General features: G+C 37.8%; 5 protein-coding genes and 1 long non-coding RNA gene across 6 annotated transcripts; 3 read left to right on the forward strand and 3 right to left on the reverse strand.

The window, feature by feature from the left end:
- The first annotated feature begins 34 nt into the window (after nt 1–34).
- LOC100639952 (neurotrypsin-like) lies at nt 35–2,542 on the forward strand. The gene is made up of 6 exons (XM_003388254.3): nt 35–142; nt 189–381; nt 425–561; nt 1,386–1,590; nt 1,914–2,035; nt 2,092–2,542. The coding sequence occupies exons 1-6, from the start codon at nt 85–87 to the stop codon at nt 2,319–2,321; spliced, it is 945 nt and encodes a 314-aa protein (XP_003388302.1). The 5' UTR covers nt 35–84; the 3' UTR covers nt 2,322–2,542.
- On the reverse strand, nt 2,362–3,538 carry LOC100639826 (cytochrome c oxidase assembly protein COX11, mitochondrial-like). The gene is made up of 6 exons (XM_003388253.2): nt 3,211–3,538; nt 3,067–3,158; nt 2,958–3,021; nt 2,781–2,906; nt 2,664–2,705; nt 2,362–2,617 (listed from the first exon to the last, which is right to left on the reverse strand). Exons 1-6 carry the CDS (start codon nt 3,493–3,495, stop codon nt 2,465–2,467), a joined length of 762 nt encoding a protein of 253 aa, XP_003388301.1. The 5' UTR covers nt 3,496–3,538; the 3' UTR covers nt 2,362–2,464.
- Nucleotides 3,539–3,544: 6 nt separating this feature from the next.
- Nucleotides 3,545–6,513, forward strand: LOC100641850 (SWI/SNF-related matrix-associated actin-dependent regulator of chromatin subfamily D member 1-like). The gene is made up of 17 exons (XM_011407125.2): nt 3,545–3,669; nt 3,714–3,874; nt 3,990–4,029; nt 4,087–4,215; nt 4,268–4,327; nt 4,371–4,433; nt 4,505–4,660; nt 4,706–4,765; nt 5,103–5,201; nt 5,275–5,337; nt 5,385–5,482; nt 5,698–5,752; nt 5,815–5,895; nt 5,941–6,018; nt 6,067–6,111; nt 6,162–6,263; nt 6,361–6,513. Exons 1-17 carry the CDS (start codon nt 3,583–3,585, stop codon nt 6,409–6,411), a joined length of 1,428 nt encoding a protein of 475 aa, XP_011405427.2. The 5' UTR covers nt 3,545–3,582; the 3' UTR covers nt 6,412–6,513.
- On the reverse strand, nt 6,356–7,532 carry LOC100640080 (uncharacterized). Its single transcript, XM_003388255.2, has 8 exons — nt 7,427–7,532; nt 7,281–7,360; nt 7,099–7,203; nt 6,986–7,050; nt 6,769–6,867; nt 6,665–6,718; nt 6,545–6,612; nt 6,356–6,491 (listed from the first exon to the last, which is right to left on the reverse strand). Exons 1-8 carry the CDS (start codon nt 7,486–7,488, stop codon nt 6,449–6,451), a joined length of 576 nt encoding a protein of 191 aa, XP_003388303.1. The 5' UTR covers nt 7,489–7,532; the 3' UTR covers nt 6,356–6,448.
- A 75-nt stretch (nt 7,533–7,607) lies between these two features.
- On the reverse strand, nt 7,608–16,891 carry LOC105313586 (uncharacterized). The gene is made up of 6 exons (XM_011407133.2): nt 16,643–16,891; nt 14,762–16,550; nt 14,425–14,510; nt 12,078–12,400; nt 11,327–11,532; nt 7,608–10,336 (listed from the first exon to the last, which is right to left on the reverse strand). Exons 1-6 carry the CDS (start codon nt 16,822–16,824, stop codon nt 7,835–7,837), a joined length of 5,088 nt encoding a protein of 1,695 aa, XP_011405435.2. The 5' UTR covers nt 16,825–16,891; the 3' UTR covers nt 7,608–7,834.
- Nucleotides 16,892–16,997: 106 nt separating this feature from the next.
- On the forward strand, nt 16,998–18,021 carry LOC109583879 (uncharacterized). The gene is made up of 4 exons (XR_002185752.1): nt 16,998–17,033; nt 17,081–17,196; nt 17,889–17,958; nt 18,010–18,021. It is a non-coding gene; the product is annotated as an uncharacterized LOC109583879 (long non-coding RNA).

Genomic DNA, 18,021 nt, shown 5'->3' on the forward strand with positions numbered 1-18,021 from the left:
TGGCATGCCATTTATTTTAATTTAATAACTTATTATTAATTAATAATTAATAATTTCTTCAAGCGCCAGGCCAGGGCCAGAGAAATGAATTCTTGTCTCCTTGTTCCAGTTGTTGTTCTCTTGTTCTTTAGTGCAGTCAATGGTCAGCAAAATAATAAATGTTATAATAATGTTTATGATTCTTTCAGGGCAAGGAAATGGAGCTGTCCGTCTCAATGTGAATGGAGGCTCACTCCCCACGTACACTCAAGGAGTAGTTGAAGTGTATTATAATAGTGAATGGGGCCCTATCTGTGATAGATATGCTTATGGATCCTTTGGCAATATACCTAGTGTGGTCTGTCATCAGTTAGGATATACTGGGGGCTACTCTGGGAGCACGTTAGTCAATGCATGCAATGAAAATTATTGCTTTCATTATTAGTTCAAGCTACCTAAGCACCTCTCCAGTTATATATGATGTCTCATGTTCAAGCAACAGCCTGGTCATACTACAATGTACACATTTCTCTAGTCCTCCTTCAACCTGTTACTCATCTGATAATGTGGAAGTGACCTGCTGTAAGTTCATGACCCCTTGCCATATTTGGAAGTTTAATGTTTTTTGTAACATGTACATGTGATGGGCATTGCTCTAGCATGAATTAAGCTAGGCATACTGTACAGGGGCGTAGGAATAGGGGGGGGGGGTAGCTGTCCCCCCCCCACCTTTATTGAAATGGGGGCTCTGCCCCCCTCACTTTGACTTGACTGGCTTTTTTGAAAATTACCCCATTTCAACTCAAAGCATGTATACTATAAGCAGCTCATAATGATAATCTACCAGGTCATTCAAGTCAATTTTAATTTCCTTAAATGCATGCATGGACCAGCTGAACTAATTCAAATTAAAAATATGGCTACTAGTAGAAAAAGACAGTTTTGTGAATTTTAATGCAAGAAATTGCATGTATCATTGTCAACCGTGTGCAGTGCCCCCCCCCCCTACTTCCTACCTCATGATACACTAGGCAACATGTTGCTGGCAACATTTGTGGTTACTTTGATCTTGTAAGCAACATGTTGCCAGAAATAGAACAGCCTTCTATTTCTGGCAACATGTTGCCTAGTGTATGCCTGGCTTTAGTGTAACTGTTTATACTTTCTGTCTATTTTGTGGTTAGCAAGTGTGCTTTGTCTCCATCATTGAGTCAGTATAGCACCTTTCCCTCATTGTAACAATCAATAACTAAACAATTGCCAAATCATTGCAGATACACTATAACTCCCAATGCTCATACAGTAAATACAGGAATAGCCACATTACTATTATGAGTAACGAGTCAGTATGATATCATCATGAATACCTACTATCACATGAAGTTATATCATACTTTTAACAATAGATTCAACCAGGATATGGGACAGTCCCTACACTGGAATGGTAAGACTGCAAAATGGATACTACAGTGGACAAGGAATGGTACAAGTGTATTGTAACGGCCAGTGGGGTGTGGTCTGCAACAGTGCATCATTTGATAGCTATGCAGCTACTACCGTGTGTACACAACTTGGTTATAATGATCAAAGTGATTACAGCTCTACTTCATTGTAAGTGTTGAGTGTTATTATTATTATTATTCTACCATGCCAAATTTTAATTGACCTATCAGATTGCAGAATACTAGGTTTCTAAATTTATTAGATACCTCCCGGAAAAACTTAGAAACTTGTCGCTCTACCCTTATGCTCTTATTAGTCCATTTGTCAAGTTTGGTTGATTCTTTACTGGCCTAGCCTGTTAGATATGTTGTATGTATGTCAATCGGGGCCTTATTATCAGCAGCTGGTAGTTCTTTTTCAAGTGTCATGTCATGGTAGAAGTTGGTTATACACCTCTGGTTGTTATTATTATTTTCATTATTGTGTTATAGTACTGGTACAGCCTGGTTGGATAATGTTGATTGTTATTATGAAAGTTGTCTGTCTCAGTGTTCTGGAGGTAGCTGTCCTTCATCATCAGTTTATTGCAGTAGTGCTGCTAATGTCACATGCTGTATGTCCAGTATAATGATAATGATTGTATTGACTTTATTTCATTTATTTATTTAGCATACAATACAGGCTCCTCTAGATATGGCAGTACCAGATACACTTGCGGAGGTGGTCTAACTGCTGGAGCCATTGTTGGTATTGTCATTGGTGCACTTGTTGCATTCTTCATTTGTGTTGTTCTGATAATAACAATACCGATATGTGTCTGCTGCTGTCTCGGGATTGGAATAGGAGCAGCTGCTGGTGGCACTAGACGTACCACTGTCGCTTACTCCAACATGGCATAATGAGGACTGATCCACAGCAGCTGGCATGAGTGTGTGTTTATCTTCATACTTATAAACATTAGCTGTTATTGTTGTCCCTCCATTTTAGTATACATGATTAGTTTAGGCTACATAAGTATTGATTGATTGATTTATTGTTTAAACTATACTGATTTATTATTGCTGTTAATATTAGGAATAGTTTCATTGTCTTTAGCTTCAAATAAAGTGTATGAGAGTGTGATAGTGTGTACATTAATCATGGCAGGATCTTCAACAAACTCTGGATCAATGTAAAAAAATACTGGCATATCAACCTACAAATTAAAAATAATAATAAAGACAATAATATTAACTGCATACTTGTTCGTGAGGATTCAATCTTTGTTCTTCAAAACAAAAACACTAAAAAAGGAAATCAATGTTAGTGTCAAATCAGTGTTAATATATCAGTGTTAGTATCAAATCAGTGTTATTTACTTGTATCTTGTTAAAGTATTGTCCAGCATCGAAAGGGAGTACATTATAAGTAGCAATACCAGTTATTGGTATGTCAGTTGGGTTAGTTGCTGTGTAGAATGCTAGTGCTGTTTCTCCTGGCAACAACTATTAATGAGATAAAACAGACTAGTGTGTTCATTATGATCATTAATGTACTTTTATTTCTCTTTGTTGAGGTACAAACTTCCATCTCATCCCAGAACTGATGGATGAGCTGAACCTAATAACCATTAATAACTATTAATAACTAGTGGGTGTGGCTTACTTTACTGTTATTGCTCTTTCTTCCACTGGCTCCATCTTCTCAATCTTATCTCCACTGGTCGCCTTACTGACTGTCCCACCATACCCTGAGGCCTATCGGTAACAATAATATTAATGATTATTCCTAATAATAATTAGTATATACTTGACAGTAGAGCCTGTAGAGTGGCACGGCAGCATAAGAGAGTCCAGTGACTGCAACAGCAATGGCTGCCATATAAGTGAGGGTCTGTCTGTTACTAGAGCTAACAGTAGACCTGTAGCCTCTGCACTGGGACCTGTAGTACTGGCTGTAGAGTCTATTCAAAGTAGTATTGAACGAGGAGGATAAGGTCCTGGATAATAACGGAGCCTGCAGTGAAGGATAGACTCGTCTGGAGCAAAGGAAACCTCCAAGCTGAAGAATAGAGAGTTTCCTCAAGGAGGCCATGTTTATTAGACCACACCCCCACTAATTACCATGTGATTTCCGTAAACTCCCGGATACCCTACTTTAGTAGGTGTGGCTTGTTCTAAAATGGCGGGTAGACCAGTACCAGGTTACATGTCTCCAGGAGGGTACCCTCCTCCCCCACAATACATGAACACAAGATCAGGAATGATGGTAAGACTGTTACTATTAATAGAATTGTCTGTTACTATTTTTAGATGATGCCTGCTCGTCCAACAGGAGGAGCCATGCTCCAGACCTCAGGGACTGGGGGGGTCAGACTGGGAGGAGGGATGGTCCACCCCTCATCACGTGATACCCTCCGATTGAAGAGAATGGCAGACGCAGCAAAACAAGCGAAATCACAAATGGGGAAAGTGTATGTAGTGGGTGTGGCTTTAATTAATAGTGGGTGTGGTTTAATATCCAGGGAGAATTTTTTTATAGTTGCTCGTCAAATTCCCTACCAGTTATGTATTGTGTTTCATTTTTAGGAAGAAGCGTCGTCTTGGTGATAAGATGTTATCTCAGAATGTAAAGAATGAACCATACCCCATTAATATATTCCCTCTCTCTCTCCTCCTCCTCCAGGTAAGAGACCTTGTGCCAGAGTCTGGTGCTTACATGGACCTGCTGGAGTTTGAGAGGAAACTGGACACGACCATAATGAGGAAGAGACTTGAGATACAGGAGACACTCAAACGACCCAATCACATCAAAGTATTCCTTATTCTAATTAATGTGCACTTTATTCTATTTAATGCACGTTTAGCAAAAGAGGAAGTTGAGGGTATTCATTAGTCATTCATTCACCACCGGGAAACCAGCCCCAGTGAGTTGATTAATAATTAATAATGCAATCGATTCCTTATAAGGAAGAGGAGGCGAGGTCTGTCGGAGAATGGGAACTCAAAATTGAAGGAAGAGTCCTTGACGAGGTAATTAATAATAATAAATTAATAATTAATAATATAATTAATGATTACAATATTTATAATATTTCTCTTAGCTTGGTCTAAAACCTGATGTTAATGTCAAGACAAAGTTCTCCTCATTCTTTCGTAATATTGTGATTGAGTTGGACAAGGAAGCCTATGGTCCCGACAATCACCTCTCAGAGTGGAGCAGGAGCAGTAGCACCAGCGAAGAGATTGACGGGTTTGTGGTATGTGACGTACATTATGTCCTAGTGTTATACACTGTTGTCAAGGTTACCAGACCAGGGGAAGAAAGTGTCAAAAGTACAATCATTCTTGTCCTTAATTATCAAGTAATTAATATATTCATTATTATTATTATTATTATTATTATTATTATTATTATTATTATTACTACTACTACTACTACTACTACTACTACTACTACTACTACTACTACTACTACTACTACTACTACTACTACTACTACTACTACTACTACTACTACTACTACTACTACTACTATTATTATTATTATTATTATTATTATTATTATTATTATTATTATTATTATTATTATTATTATTATTATATTTATTATTATTATTATTATTATTATTATTGTTATTATTATTATTATTATTATTATTATTATTATTATTATTATTATTATTATTATTGTTACCCTAGCCCCAGCAGTATAAGGTGAGCAGTAAGTTAGCTAAACTGTTAGGGATCCACACAGCAACCAAAGTGGACATTGTCAATGGAATATGGCAATACATTAAGGTACCTCTTTATTAATGTTGTTTATTTATTTATTTATTTATTAATGTTGTTTATTTATTTATTTATTTATTAGAACAATCGTCTCCAAGACCCACAAGAGAGAGAGTTCATTAATAATGATAAATACTTTCAACAAGTAACGATATTGATTGATTAATAACAGCATTCATTATTCATTGTTAGATATTTGAGGTCCCACGGATGAAATTTACTGAAATACCAAAGAGACTGGGGGCACTTTTATTTGCACCAGATCCGATTGTAATACACCACATCATCAAGTAATAACCACTCGATATTGTGGAGAGTTCTTTCCTTTTCACTTTTGGCGAAACTTGACCAAAGTCCCTGTACTATAGTACAGGGACTTTTGTCCGATTTTGGAGAAACTTTAAAAGTTGTAAAAAATCCAAGTTTAACCGGAATCACCTCAAACTTGATACTAATCATTTTTCTAATACATGCAGTTATAAATTATTATGTTTTGTTGTTCTAGTGCTGATGCTCCTGATGGTAGAAGAACTGCTTGTTATGATATTGATGTTGATATTGTGAGTGATATCATCTTGTTTGTTTCTTGTTGTTGTTGTTTATTGTTGTTTGTGTTGTACAGGATGATCCTGTTAAAGTCCCAATGCATTCGTTTTTATTATCAACTTCAAATCAACAAGAAATATTGTCACTGGATAATAAAGTATTTATTAATTGATTGATTAATTAATTAATTATTGTTAATTAGATTCATGATACTGTTGATCAAATTAATTCAATTAAACTTCAAAGAGAATTCTATTTAGGGTTTTCACAGCAACCCCAGGTACTGTACGTTAATTAAATATTTCATTAATTAATTATTAATAATTAGAAATTCATCAACGATTGGCTGGCATCACAGAGTAGAGACCTTAAGGTAATAATTGGTGGGTGTGGTCACTATTAATTGGTGGGTGCGGTTTATAGATAATGACCGATAAAGTTGGTTCCATTGAATCTGAAAGACTGTCCAGTTATTATAACAAGTCCTGGCCTAATGACGCAGTACCCAGATACTTTTATGCTAAAGTAAGCATGCATGTACATGTACATGTAACATACATGTACATCTATGTATAACGGTATGTTCTTATTATTATTATTCCATTGGTGTACTTGTGTGTAGATTGCTCAGCAGAGACATCAATTGGAACAAGCCATGGGTATACGTCATTAATTAATAATCAATTAATAGTTAATTAATAGTTAATTAACTAGTTATTGTCACTTTTCATTTCTTCAACTTTTTCATTAGTTCTATTGATAGTAATAATAATAATTATTATGATTATTATTGTACTGTATTGTACCTTATTCTTTCATTATCTTTAATTGATAAATGAGGAGTGGGCGGAGTTACACTGAGTCTTATTGATGTCTAATAATTAGTGGGAGTGGCTTAATAATTAATGGGTGTGGTTAATACTTACATCATTCAGTCTAGTAACAGTTTCTGTTATGATGTCGTTAGTCTTTTGTAGATCCTATTGTATTATTAATGAGTGGGTGTGGTCAGTAGTTAATTAATACATACTTTAGATTCTTTATTGAGTCTCCATTCCTCAGTGTACAGTTCCCATTCCAGTAATGTCCTGTCATGTACCAGTCTCTGTAGGGTCTGTCTCAAGTCTATCTATAGAAGGAGACAATTATTACATAAAGCACAATATGATGTATTGTGTATTGTGATGTATATAAAGCACAATATGATCTATGCAGTATATGATGTATTGGTTGGTGGGTGTGTGTACTTCTATTTGTCTGTTTTGTTGAATTTGTTGTAACTCATCACTCAATATATCATCAGTAGATCCATCTAATAACAACAACAATAACAAATAGAAGTTATTTGTTGTTTACTGACTGGTTCTTTTCAATGCTGTGTCTTGTTGTTTTATTTTGTTTATTTCTTTATTTATTCCGTTAATTTGTGACTTCTGATACAAGTACCTCCTGTACCACACACTACCTGTATACAATATACACAGGTACATTTAGTCATTCATTCATTATTAGTGTCACAGTACTAGTAGTATAGTATAGTACCATTGATTGCTTTATCCTTCTCTGTTCCAGTCAGTTCTATTTGCTGCTCAAGTTCTGATATGTTCCTTTTCAATTCATCTCTAGATGATGATGATGATGATGATGATAATGATGATGATTGATGTTTAGTTTTTCTTATTGTTTACCTAGTATCTGTTTGTTGTTTAAGTTCTTCTTGCAGTGTCTCTATGTCTCCATTGTTAGTCATTATTAATAGTGACACCTTCACATTGAACTGTTGATTGGTAGCAATATTCATTATTAATTAATTAGTGTGTGTGGGTGGGTGTTAACCCCAATATATATACCAATAGTATTTGTTCGTCATTATGATGATATTAATTTAATGTTTAAAGAAAGACATGATTATAATCAGTTTAAAAAGAATCAATAATGCAAGGTGACATTGTTGTCAAGAGTAAGTAAGCAGTTGCAATGAACACAATAATACAATAAACAAATGACAGGAGGAATACAGTGGATAATAATAACAATGGATAATGATGAGAATAATTAGTGACATTGTGTGTGTGGGTGGGTAGTTCAAGAATAGTTTATTGATACTGTCTCTCGCTGCCGCCATTAGACAGGGCCACTGGAGGTACGCTGGTTGCTAGGGTATTGGTTGCTAGGGTACTGGTGCAATCAGCCGATGGGAAGTGAGTGATTTCCTCTTCTCTGGCTCCATTCATGTTACCATGGTAACCGTTTAACCCAGCGTCATCGCTATGGTAACCTCTTCTGTCAACAATGTGTACGTTGTCACGGTAATTAACTTGATCATCGTTGCTATGGTAACCTCTCCTCTCCTCCATGTAGGACCTCTGATTGTTGTCATGGTAACCAGCCTCCTCCTCATTGGTCGGGTGTGGGGGCAGTGTCCTTGGCATCACAACATAGTCATTATGAACTCCTCTTGAGGTAACTGGCCGGTTCCTTCCCTGAGGTTCAGATACAGTGGAGTCTCTATCAGCGACCACACTCTCAGTGAATCCACTCTCAGCCACACTCGGAGTCGTACTCACGTCCTCAAACTTACGACAAGGCTCCCTGAGGAACCTGAGGGGGTCGTCCTGATCAACTATTGGATGAAGCCTCTGCTGCCCCTCCCAGTAGGTAATGGGATTGACCTTTGAGAATGAGTTGAGGTCACAGTAAGCAGTAGGAGCCCCTCCCCCTGGGGTGAGGGCCACTCCCTGGTACCCAGTGTAGTACGGGTCAATGTGCTCATGAGGGCGGGGGTGGTAGGGACGGGGCTGGTACTGGACGGACTCGGCTATAGAGGGCAGTCTGGCCTCAGTGTGATCATAGTACAGTCCGTGAGGTGGGTGGGGTGGGTGATAGGTGGGAGGGGCTGGAGTTATTGCTGATGTAGCCATTGAAGGATAGTCAAAGGCCAGTCTGTGGCTCTTAACCAGAGGAGAGGAGCTGTAGCCAGGAGAGGACACAAAGGGAGAGTGATGGGGGGAAGTCCCTTTGTGTGGGCGTACATGAGGCAATAGGTTAGGTGGGCGGTGGCTCTTGTGTCTATTGCCCCGCCCACCTTTAGGAAAGGAGCTTAGTCTGGTCAAGGACCCACTCAATAGCCCGTTATTGATCGATTCAGAATCACTGTCGATGATAGTAGAGGGGGAGCTGGTTTTGTACCACTTTGGGCTGTTCTGATTGGACGCCAGTGAGTCGTTATCAAAGTAGCCCCGCCCCTCATAGTATCGTCCAGTGGGTGGGTCCCTCCTCCTGGGGCTGCTGGTAGATACCTCAGTATCAGTCTCATCCTCACTGAGTGTGAGGGAGGAGCTTGGTTGTAAAGGTTTCAGGAGGGTCTTCTCAGTTGGAGTCAGTGGATGCTGCAGCCGAAATGAAGAGGGTACCCCCATCATACTCCCTGAACTGACCAGTCGTACCTCATTGGGGCTCATTATCTCATCAATACCTGACGTGGTAAGGTCCTCAGAGTCTGTCTCCAGTGAAGTGAAGTCACTGGAGTACCTCTCACTCTCTTTGGACATCATTGACTCTCTCCTGGGGGAGGAGCGGCTGCTGGGACCCTCCGGCTCACTGGCAGTATGGAACCCTGTCTCTTGACTGGTGGACTTACGACAGCCAAAAGTATAAGGTATCATATCACTGGACGAGTCAATATCATCAGTTGATGATTGGCCATGGTTCTTTAGTATGCTCGTCTTGACATAGTTGTTTCCTCTCTTCAGTTGGACACTGTTACCTTTATCAGTGGGTGTGGTCTCAGTGTAACACCCGTTACCGTGGGGACTGGGTTGTGTCTGTCCCTCTACCTCTCTCTCCTTCCTTCCCCTCTTGTACACACATCTGAAGAGAACGGCTAGGACCACTAGCAGCACAGCAACCAGGAGCACTAGTCCTCCCGATATTGATATGATGTAGTAGAGTTTGAACCCACCACTCTCCGTTGGATTCTCCACTCCACCGGTCCATGGTATATTACTGGGTCTAATGGTAGCCAGTTCACTGGACGATGGAATAGATACAGTGGACGATACTTGAACACAGGTATTATTGATCATAGTGTAGCCATTGTCACAGTGGCACTGGTAGTTGGTCCGGTCCTGAGGTATACATGAACTGTGGGCTGTACAGGTATTGTGCATGTAGCAAGAGTGACAGTAAGGCTGGAGTCCTTCTTTACTGGTGTAGTTTAAGCTGTTGCTGGTCATTATCCCGACTAGTGGTAGGGGCTCACTGTCTATCTTGAACTCAGTGATGCACCCAGTATAGTGTCTCTGATAGACTCCTCCTTTTGAAGGACTCAGTCCCCCTAGACTGATGACAGTTCCTGGCTCTTTAGCGAATGCATAGAACTCACTTTGATGGCTAAAGTTCTTAGTTGTTACTTCTAAATATTGTCCTGGACTGTTTGAGTCTTTTTCTGTTACTTTAATTCTCATATCATCAGCTCTTAGGGAGAGGATCAGCTCCAGAGTATATTCTATTCCTTTTCTAAATGAAAATTCTTCAGTTATGAGAGAAAGCTTTGGCATCTGATGCTGAGTAACAGTATACCTGATGGTCTTATTAATCTATTGGACGAGAAATAATGATGATGATGATATTCATTAGATAATGATATTCATTAGATAATGATATTCATTAGGTAATGATATTCATATGTTATGTATACAGTAAACACATTCTTGTCCTTAATGATATGCATGCATGCATGGATGCAGTGAGTCACATGATTTGCTGAGTGTTAGTGACAGCGTGTGTGGCTAATGGTAGTGTCTGTCAACTGATTTGTGCTAATCCTAATGTGTTACTATTCACTGTTGTTATAATCCATTGTAGTCCTTGAAAATACCCCACAAGCATAATGTCCCTATTTCTCATTACAGCATTGTTAGTACATGTACATGTACAGTTTATCTAAAATCGCTAATATGCTATTTCCTGATACATATACATCTACTTATGTTGTGTATCAAGTTTGAGATGATTCCGATCAAATTTAGATTTTTTAAAGTTATTCAAAATCAGACAAAAGTCCCTGTACTATAGTACAGGGTCATTAGCCAAATTTTGCCAAAAATGAAAAGGTGAAAATTTTTAATTTTTATTACATTTCCTAATGCATATACATGTTCTTATGTTATGTAGAAAGTTTGAGCTTTTTCCAATCAAATTTGGGTTTTTTTACAAATTTTATAAGTTGCTCAAAAATCAGACAAAAGTCCCTGTACTATAGTACAGGGACTTTTGTCAAAATTTGCCAAAATTGAAAGGGAAAAAATTCTTTATTTTAGTTACATTTCCTGATACAATTACATGTACTTATGTTACATTTAATGTTTGTTTTATTACTATTAATAATTAAATAATATTTTCAAGTAATTAGTTTTATAGTTTTTATAATAATGTCAACATAAACCAATTAATAATGATTATAATTCAATAAGGTGTGATATCGATTTCTGATAATTACACACTCAGTGAGAAAAGAGAAGAGCATATATCAGTGATCAGTGTTAATATATCAGTGTTAATATATCAGTGTTAATTAATGATCTTACCTCTAATCTTTGAATGAATCCATCATTGGTTCTAGAGTAGAGTATTACTCCTGAGAGTTGTGTCATGTCATGAATGAATGAAACTGATATTGACTGGGACTGTTGTTGATTCTGCTCTGAGAGGAACTTTGAATGAGTATAGAAGAAGTTGTAGTCCAAATCGAACTGAATGTAACTTTCATTAGTAATAGCAATGGGACCATAGTCTGTAGGGAGGGATAAGGAGTGGTGGTGTTACATTATTGGTGTGTTCAGCGTTATTGGTGTGTGTGTGTAGGTCAGTAATTATTCGGTAGTAGGGCTGGTCTCTGACATATTGTACAGAATGTTAAGAATGCCAAAGTCTACATGTTACCATCTGCTGTTAATGTGACCATTAATGGTTCACTAGTGACATACCATCTCATGAATGTAATCCAGTGTGTGTGTCTGGAGGTAATGCAATACCTGAGTCCCTTGATATCTGCCCTCCAAATATCTCAGTCCTCAGGTATTACTTTAGTTAAACACACATACCTCCAGAGAGGCTGGACTACATGTACACATTCTTTTGACATGCCATTCACAGAAATAATTAATTGTTGTTGCTATTGTTTCTATACATAATGATAATTATTGTTTATTAAACAAATTAATAATTTAATAATTATTATTGACCAAACAGAAACCAGTCAACACTCAAATCACTCTTAAGCAGTAGCTGTTAGCCGCAATATCAGTAAACTATCAGTAAATTATCAGTAAACCTTACCTTGGTCAGTATCACAGGTTTCAGTCGGTAGTCCATTGGTACAATAGCAAGGGCTGGATCCAGTCGGAGTGTATGGTACACAGTCGGACCGATCAGAGCAAAGATCAGTGTCCATGCACTGTGTGTTGTAGTGATGCCCCTGGACTGTACTCCTGCTGGAATAGGGGCAGGATAGGTCAAGGTGTTGGTTGCCAATGACAACAGCGGATATTGAACCAATGAAATCAGAGCTGGTCAGTAGAGAGGGCAGCACGTTAAAAGCATCAGGTACTCCACCGACGAACAGTGAATGAGAATTAGGAGTGGAACGCTGAGCTGAACAACTGTAGGAAATAGAGACATTCAATCATTAGTACGTGTCAGATATCATTGTAGTATGATGTACGTGTACATGTACTTATTAATTCAACAGATGTTACAACAGACTAACAAGAATTTTAATTATCGTCTACTTCATCAGTTGTTGGATAGTAAACACGTTACATGTCACATGCAATTAGTATTTATCGGTCCCTTGATATCTGCCCTCAGCTTTACCTCAAGCAGATATCTCAGTCCTCAGGTATTACATTACTAATACACACACACACACACCTCCAGAGGGGCTGGTCATATATCATAGATGTGTTAAATTTTTTTCATTTTGATGCTGTTTATGGTTTTATTTTGGAGATAATTCTTTCAATCTTTTATAGATTTTGTGTTATTTTTGCTTCTTTTTGGGAAAATATAATTTTAAATAATTGCAACGATCCAAAGCAAGCTTCATAAACAGGTTTTACAACTCATTGCTCAGTAATTGGATCAAGCCACTCAATGATATGTATCAGTTATTCTAACAGTGACACTCAATCTTTGCTGACATTAATCTCAGTTATTCATTAGCTAATGAATATTATCAGTCTGACATATCTCTACTTTATAATTGGAAGGTAATGTCAACAGTGTATTGAACTACATGGAGTCTGCTCTTTGGAGATGTGCCTTTAGCTACCCTTGGAATGCAGTCCAAAGACTCATTGTCTACTGATAGTGTACATAACCCACTGCTTGTGTGGCTAAATCATTCAACTTGTTATTATGACGTACCAGAGCCATTGTATCTGTCCTTCTCTACCTGTTTACCTAAATCTTTCTTCTTAAGATCATTAACTATTTTATATATCAGTATCAGTATCAATATCAGTATCAGTATCAATACGATATCAGGTTAAATACCGCTCTTATGATCATTAGCTATCCTTTACTGGCCCTATGGTAACAGGGATACCCCACCTTAACCTGATATCCATTAGTAACTGATCAGAGGCTAATGGGCCACCATTAGTTCAATATGATACTGCATTAATGAGTAATAACATATTCTATTAGACTATTGTTTACTGGTGGGCCATAGCCTCAAGCAATGCAATATAAATATGATCCTTTGCAAACTACTCTTGTCAATTATTTCATGTTATTACAGGAAAAGTTTACTATCAAGAGAATAAACCATTAACCCAATGGAGATTATTATTCCATCACTGGACTGGTGTACTAACAGGCAATTTAATGTTGTAATATTGACTATCAGTTTAAGATAGAAAGAGAGCTAGAGAGGATTGCTGTGATAGTTTAAAGGAAGTAGGACTGATAGTGTATATACACCTAATTCTGTTCTTTGTTATCAGGGGGATAGGGCAGACAAACAGTGACTCAGTGGAGATTATTTATTTCTTTCATAGGCTGGTGGGAGTAACTGGGTTATACTAACCAGTGGTTAGGGAGGCTATCAAGTACCTGGCTTCTTAGCCTCATGTATAGTAATTAAACACTCTTTGTTCTATTTCAGTCTCTCCAGTTGAGTAATTGCACTGGTAAACACTTTCACAAGCACTGAATCATCAGCTTTATACATACCATATGCTGTTAATGGTTTCCTCAAAGTGTCCATTTCTCTCTCTCTTCCTTATAATATAATATCATTAACTGTAACAACAACCTCTTTATGGTTATACCCATCTCTATTCATTACACATGCATACATGGTCTGATCTCATACTATACCTACCTAAAGAGGTTGTTTACTGGTCTGCATGGACTATAAACTATAATGTGAATGTACTATGACTCTCTTATTGGGTACATTTATGTCACATCATTGATCACACCTTGATACAGTGAGTAGTTTAACCAATCAACTGTTTCTGGATATATATATAACAGTTATCATAATGACACTAATGATAATATTACAAAGCTACTGAGACTCTTAGCTTATAACCACTTTACAATCATTAGCTCATTACTGAACTACTAGACTAGTTATATATGATATACTCATAGTATAATAATGACATTAACTTACTCTCTCACTCTTGATGTCTCCAGTATTGCACTAGCTGTCACTGAGTGAGGTGAGTCACTACCTTTCTCCCATACTAACAGTGTACCCTATTGGAAACAAACACATTTATAATACAATGGATATGTAAGTGTTAATAATCTCAACTTATTCAGTAATGAATGCTCATAATAGATGCACTTTTCAATGGGCAATAACATAATAAAATAAAGGCTATTTCTCATGATATAGACAGTACAGTTTCAGGTATAGGCTGAGTCTTAAAAATAGATTAGCCATTGAATCCTTATTGGAATATGAAAGGACTGATAAGGACTAGTCTATGCATACTGGGTCTTACCTCAGTTTTGTTAAGTAGAAGAGAATACCACCTACCCTTCCCTATGGATCCACTGCTCCTAATGAGTCCATCATTATAAAAAACAGTGTCATTACTGATCCATAGAATGTTCTTCACTATAGAGTGGGACTGGTACAGTAACAGTCCATTGGAGCTCATGGTATGAAATTCAATGTAGACTACATTGGAAGATGCTAGGTTGATGTTGTTGTACTGCTGGTATGAGATTGGTCTATATGTGACTGGTTGGGTTATATGTACATGAACTACAGTGGAGTTGTGCAGTGGTACAGGGTAGCCTCTATCACTGCATCTAACTGTTATATATACATCAGCGATTCCCTCAGTAGGTGACTCTACTAGTGATATCAATCCAGTATCATTATTAATAATAAACCAGTCAGCAGCAGTGGCTGGTTCTATACTGGTCAGGCTGTATCTCAGTACACTGTTACTGCCTTCATCAGGATCAGTAGCATGAACTGATGCTATTGCTAGTGGAGGCTGTGATGATATGCTTATCTTAGAGCTGATCCCAGTAGTAGTGAACTGGGGTGGGTTGTCATTAATATCAAGGACAGTGACATTAATGACTTGAGAAGAAGAGAGAGGTATGACCCCACTGTCTGATGCAGTTATGTTGATGCTAATGTTTGGAGTTTCTTCACGATCAAAAGTATCATTGAACGCTATATGTATAAAGTATGGTGAATTAGGTGATAAATGAGTAACAGTCATCTTATGATCCAGTTCTATTGGCCAAGAGCTGATGTTAACTTTACCCAGTGCCTTGTCCTGAGGTGCTTCATCACTGTCTTCAAAGCTACAGAAAATGAAGAAAGTGCTTGAATTCTCATAAACATTGATCTCTTCCGGTAAACAGTTTAGTATTGGTACTTCATCATTGGCGTCAGTTACATTCAACGTTACAATAGCTTTGGTACCAATAGCAGTCCCGGGATTACGAGCCTCTACTTGAAACTTGTACGAGTGCTTAGGGTTCCCATCATACTCGAGTTTGTTTATTAGGTAAAGTTCACCAGAAGTTGTATTGACGGCTAAAAGGTCAGCAATAGCATAAGCATCAGTAGATCCATCCAGATCTAACTGGTAGAATATTTGAGAATGTGTGGGTGAATCATCATCAGTGGCACCAATCACAGCAAACGGATAAGAGCTACCAACAGGATGATCTTCAGAAACGTTAAAGGATAGTTTCTCCTCGGAGAAGGCAGGGGCCTGATCATTCACATCAATAATATTAATAACAAGATACTGTGTTGAGGTAAGTGGAGGAGAGCCACCATCAGAGAGGGAGAGGGTGAGATTATACTGTGGGTGAGTTGTGTAGTCGAGTTTTTGATTAAGTATTATTAATCTGTCCTGAGTATCTGTCTGTCCTGCTGGTAGGGATACGTTGAAGTATTGTCCCTCATTCCCATGTAAAATAGTGAAATTAACAGTTCCATTAGGACCTGCATCAAGATCAAATGGCATCAAGTAAGCAATGACCTGGCCCACTTGAACGTTCTCATACACTTTACGAGTATCAACTGGACGGGTCATTCCAGAGAAGTATGGAGTGAAATCATTCACATCCAAGACATGAAATTTAACTTGTACAGCAGTGTCTTGTCCATCTCTGCTGTAGGTGACTGAGCAGGAGAGGGTGTCATCATCAATCTCTTGAATTAAGAATTCTCTGTCTATGTTTGTACTGGTCAGTATTTCTCCAGTTCCAGAGACAATGCTGAAATTTTGAGAGCAAAAAGTTGAGCCTCCGGAAAACCTAAAAAAAGACACAAAATGAAAGAATGGATGCAGCAGGTGGTGTTGGAGGCCAGTGTGCAGTGTGACCTAAGAGAAAGTGTCATGTCTTACCTAAAGTTTGTTCCCTGTTCTTCAGTGACTCTTCCAACAGAATAATCTGGTCCGGTGTTCTCCTTAAAAGAGAAGGTGACTTGTTGAGTCCCGCTGGTTGGTCCTGCAATGAGAACAAGCCCCAAGAGCACAAGAAGAATGGTCTCCAATAATGGGCCACAGTGATTGACTGCCTTCTTCATTGCTGCAGAAATGGCACTGGACAAAGACAGCAGGAAATACTGCTCGACTAGCCTGTCACTTGTCTCTATCAGCAGTTTATATATTGGACTATTAGCTCTTGAAGAATGACAAGAATTCAATACGCTCCATTGCGGTTGCATGCTTAAAGGAGGCGTGGCTCCAGGCAGCCCCCCCTCCAACACCCACGTATACGTATAAAGATGGAGAGGTTTGCTCAGTGGATTTGTAGTGTTGTTTTAATGTCCTTTATTGTAGGTTTGTTGCTGTCTGGTTGTTGATTTCTTCTCTTGTTGTATTATGGGATACTGGTTATGTGTTATTCCGCCCACGGTCAATGCCAGGGGGAGATTTACACTGGCTCTGGACCCCGTGTAAGGAAACAAGAGAAGACATTTTCTGCTACATATACATGTACTTATGTTGTGTAGAAAGTTTGAAGGGATTCTGATCCAATTTGGATTTTTGACAAATTTTTAAAGTTTCTAAAAATCAGGTCAAAGTCCCTGTACTATAGTACAGGGATGTTGGCCAAATTTTGGCAAAAATGAAAAGGTGAGAATTCTCCATTTTATTACATTTTGTGATACATATACATGTACTTATGTTGCATAGAAAGTTTGAACCAATTCCGATCAAAATTGGATTTTTTACGAATTTTTTTAAGTTTCTCAAAAATTGGGCAAAAGTCCCTGTACTATAGTACAGGGACTTTTGTCAAATTTTGCCGAAAATGGAAAGGTGAGAATTCTTCTTTTTTATTAAATTTTCTGATACATATACATGTACTTATGTTGCATAGAAAGTTTGAACCAATTCCGATCAAAATTGGATTTTTTACGAATTTTTTTAAGTTTCTCAAAAATTGGGCAAAAGTCCCTGTACTATAGTACAGGGGGTTCGGTCAAATTTTGCTAAAATTGAAAAGGTGAGAATTCTTCATTTTTATTACATTTTCTAATGCATATACATGTACTTATGTTGTGTAGAAAGTTTGAGGTGATTCCGAGCAAAATTTAATAAAAAAATTTTTTTTAATTACAATCCTTCTGTCTCTCTATTATAGATTCACTATATTCTTCGATTGATAAAAAATATGGAGACTTGGGAGATGATTTCGTATATGGACAATCATGGTAAGGCAATGTTAGGAATTACTATAATAATGATTGTTCTTTTATAAAAAGGTGCAATGTGTT

The sequence above is a fragment of the Amphimedon queenslandica genome, unplaced genomic scaffold, assembly GCF_000090795.2.
Source record: "Amphimedon queenslandica unplaced genomic scaffold, v1.1 AMPQUscaffold_13273, whole genome shotgun sequence".
NCBI classification, from domain to species: Eukaryota; Metazoa; Porifera; class Demospongiae; order Haplosclerida; family Niphatidae; genus Amphimedon; species Amphimedon queenslandica.

Bases quoted from the DNA above. Each gene is read 5' to 3' on its own strand.
- LOC100640080 (XM_003388255.2), bottom strand. From the start codon at position 7,488: ATGACTAACAATGGAGACATAGAGACACTGCAAGAAGAACTTAAACAA. The intron at 7,361-7,426 runs GTAAACAATAAG...ATCATCATCTAG, and splicing joins AAACAACAAACAGATACTAG to AGATGAATTGAAAAGGAACA. The intron at 7,204-7,280 runs GTACTATACTAT...TATTGTATACAG, and splicing joins GAAGGATAAAGCAATCAATG to GTAGTGTGTGGTACAGGAGG.
- LOC100641850 (XM_011407125.2), top strand. From the start codon at position 3,583: ATGGCGGGTAGACCAGTACCAGGTTACATGTCTCCAGGAGGGTACCCT. The intron at 5,753-5,814 runs GTGAGTGATATC...TGTGTTGTACAG, and splicing joins ATGATATTGATGTTGATATT to GATGATCCTGTTAAAGTCCC. The intron at 5,896-5,940 runs GTATTTATTAAT...ATTGTTAATTAG, and splicing joins TATTGTCACTGGATAATAAA to ATTCATGATACTGTTGATCA.
- LOC100639952 (XM_003388254.3), top strand. From the start codon at position 85: ATGAATTCTTGTCTCCTTGTTCCAGTTGTTGTTCTCTTGTTCTTTAGT. The intron at 562-1,385 runs GTAAGTTCATGA...TTTTAACAATAG, and splicing joins TAATGTGGAAGTGACCTGCT to ATTCAACCAGGATATGGGAC. The intron at 1,591-1,913 runs GTAAGTGTTGAG...ATTGTGTTATAG, and splicing joins GATTACAGCTCTACTTCATT to TACTGGTACAGCCTGGTTGG.
- LOC105313586 (XM_011407133.2), bottom strand. From the start codon at position 16,824: ATGAAGAAGGCAGTCAATCACTGTGGCCCATTATTGGAGACCATTCTT. The intron at 16,551-16,642 runs GTAAGACATGAC...GTCTTTTTTTAG, and splicing joins GAACAGGGAACAAACTTTAG to GTTTTCCGGAGGCTCAACTT. The intron at 12,401-14,424 runs GTAAGTTAATGT...TATTTCCTACAG, and splicing joins GAGACATCAAGAGTGAGAGA to TTGTTCAGCTCAGCGTTCCA.
- LOC100639826 (XM_003388253.2), bottom strand. From the start codon at position 3,495: ATGGCCTCCTTGAGGAAACTCTCTATTCTTCAGCTTGGAGGTTTCCTT. The intron at 2,907-2,957 runs GTACATTAATGA...TCTCATTAATAG, and splicing joins CTCAACAAAGAGAAATAAAA to TTGTTGCCAGGAGAAACAGC. The intron at 2,706-2,780 runs GTAAATAACACT...TTCCTTTTTTAG, and splicing joins AATACTTTAACAAGATACAA to TGTTTTTGTTTTGAAGAACA.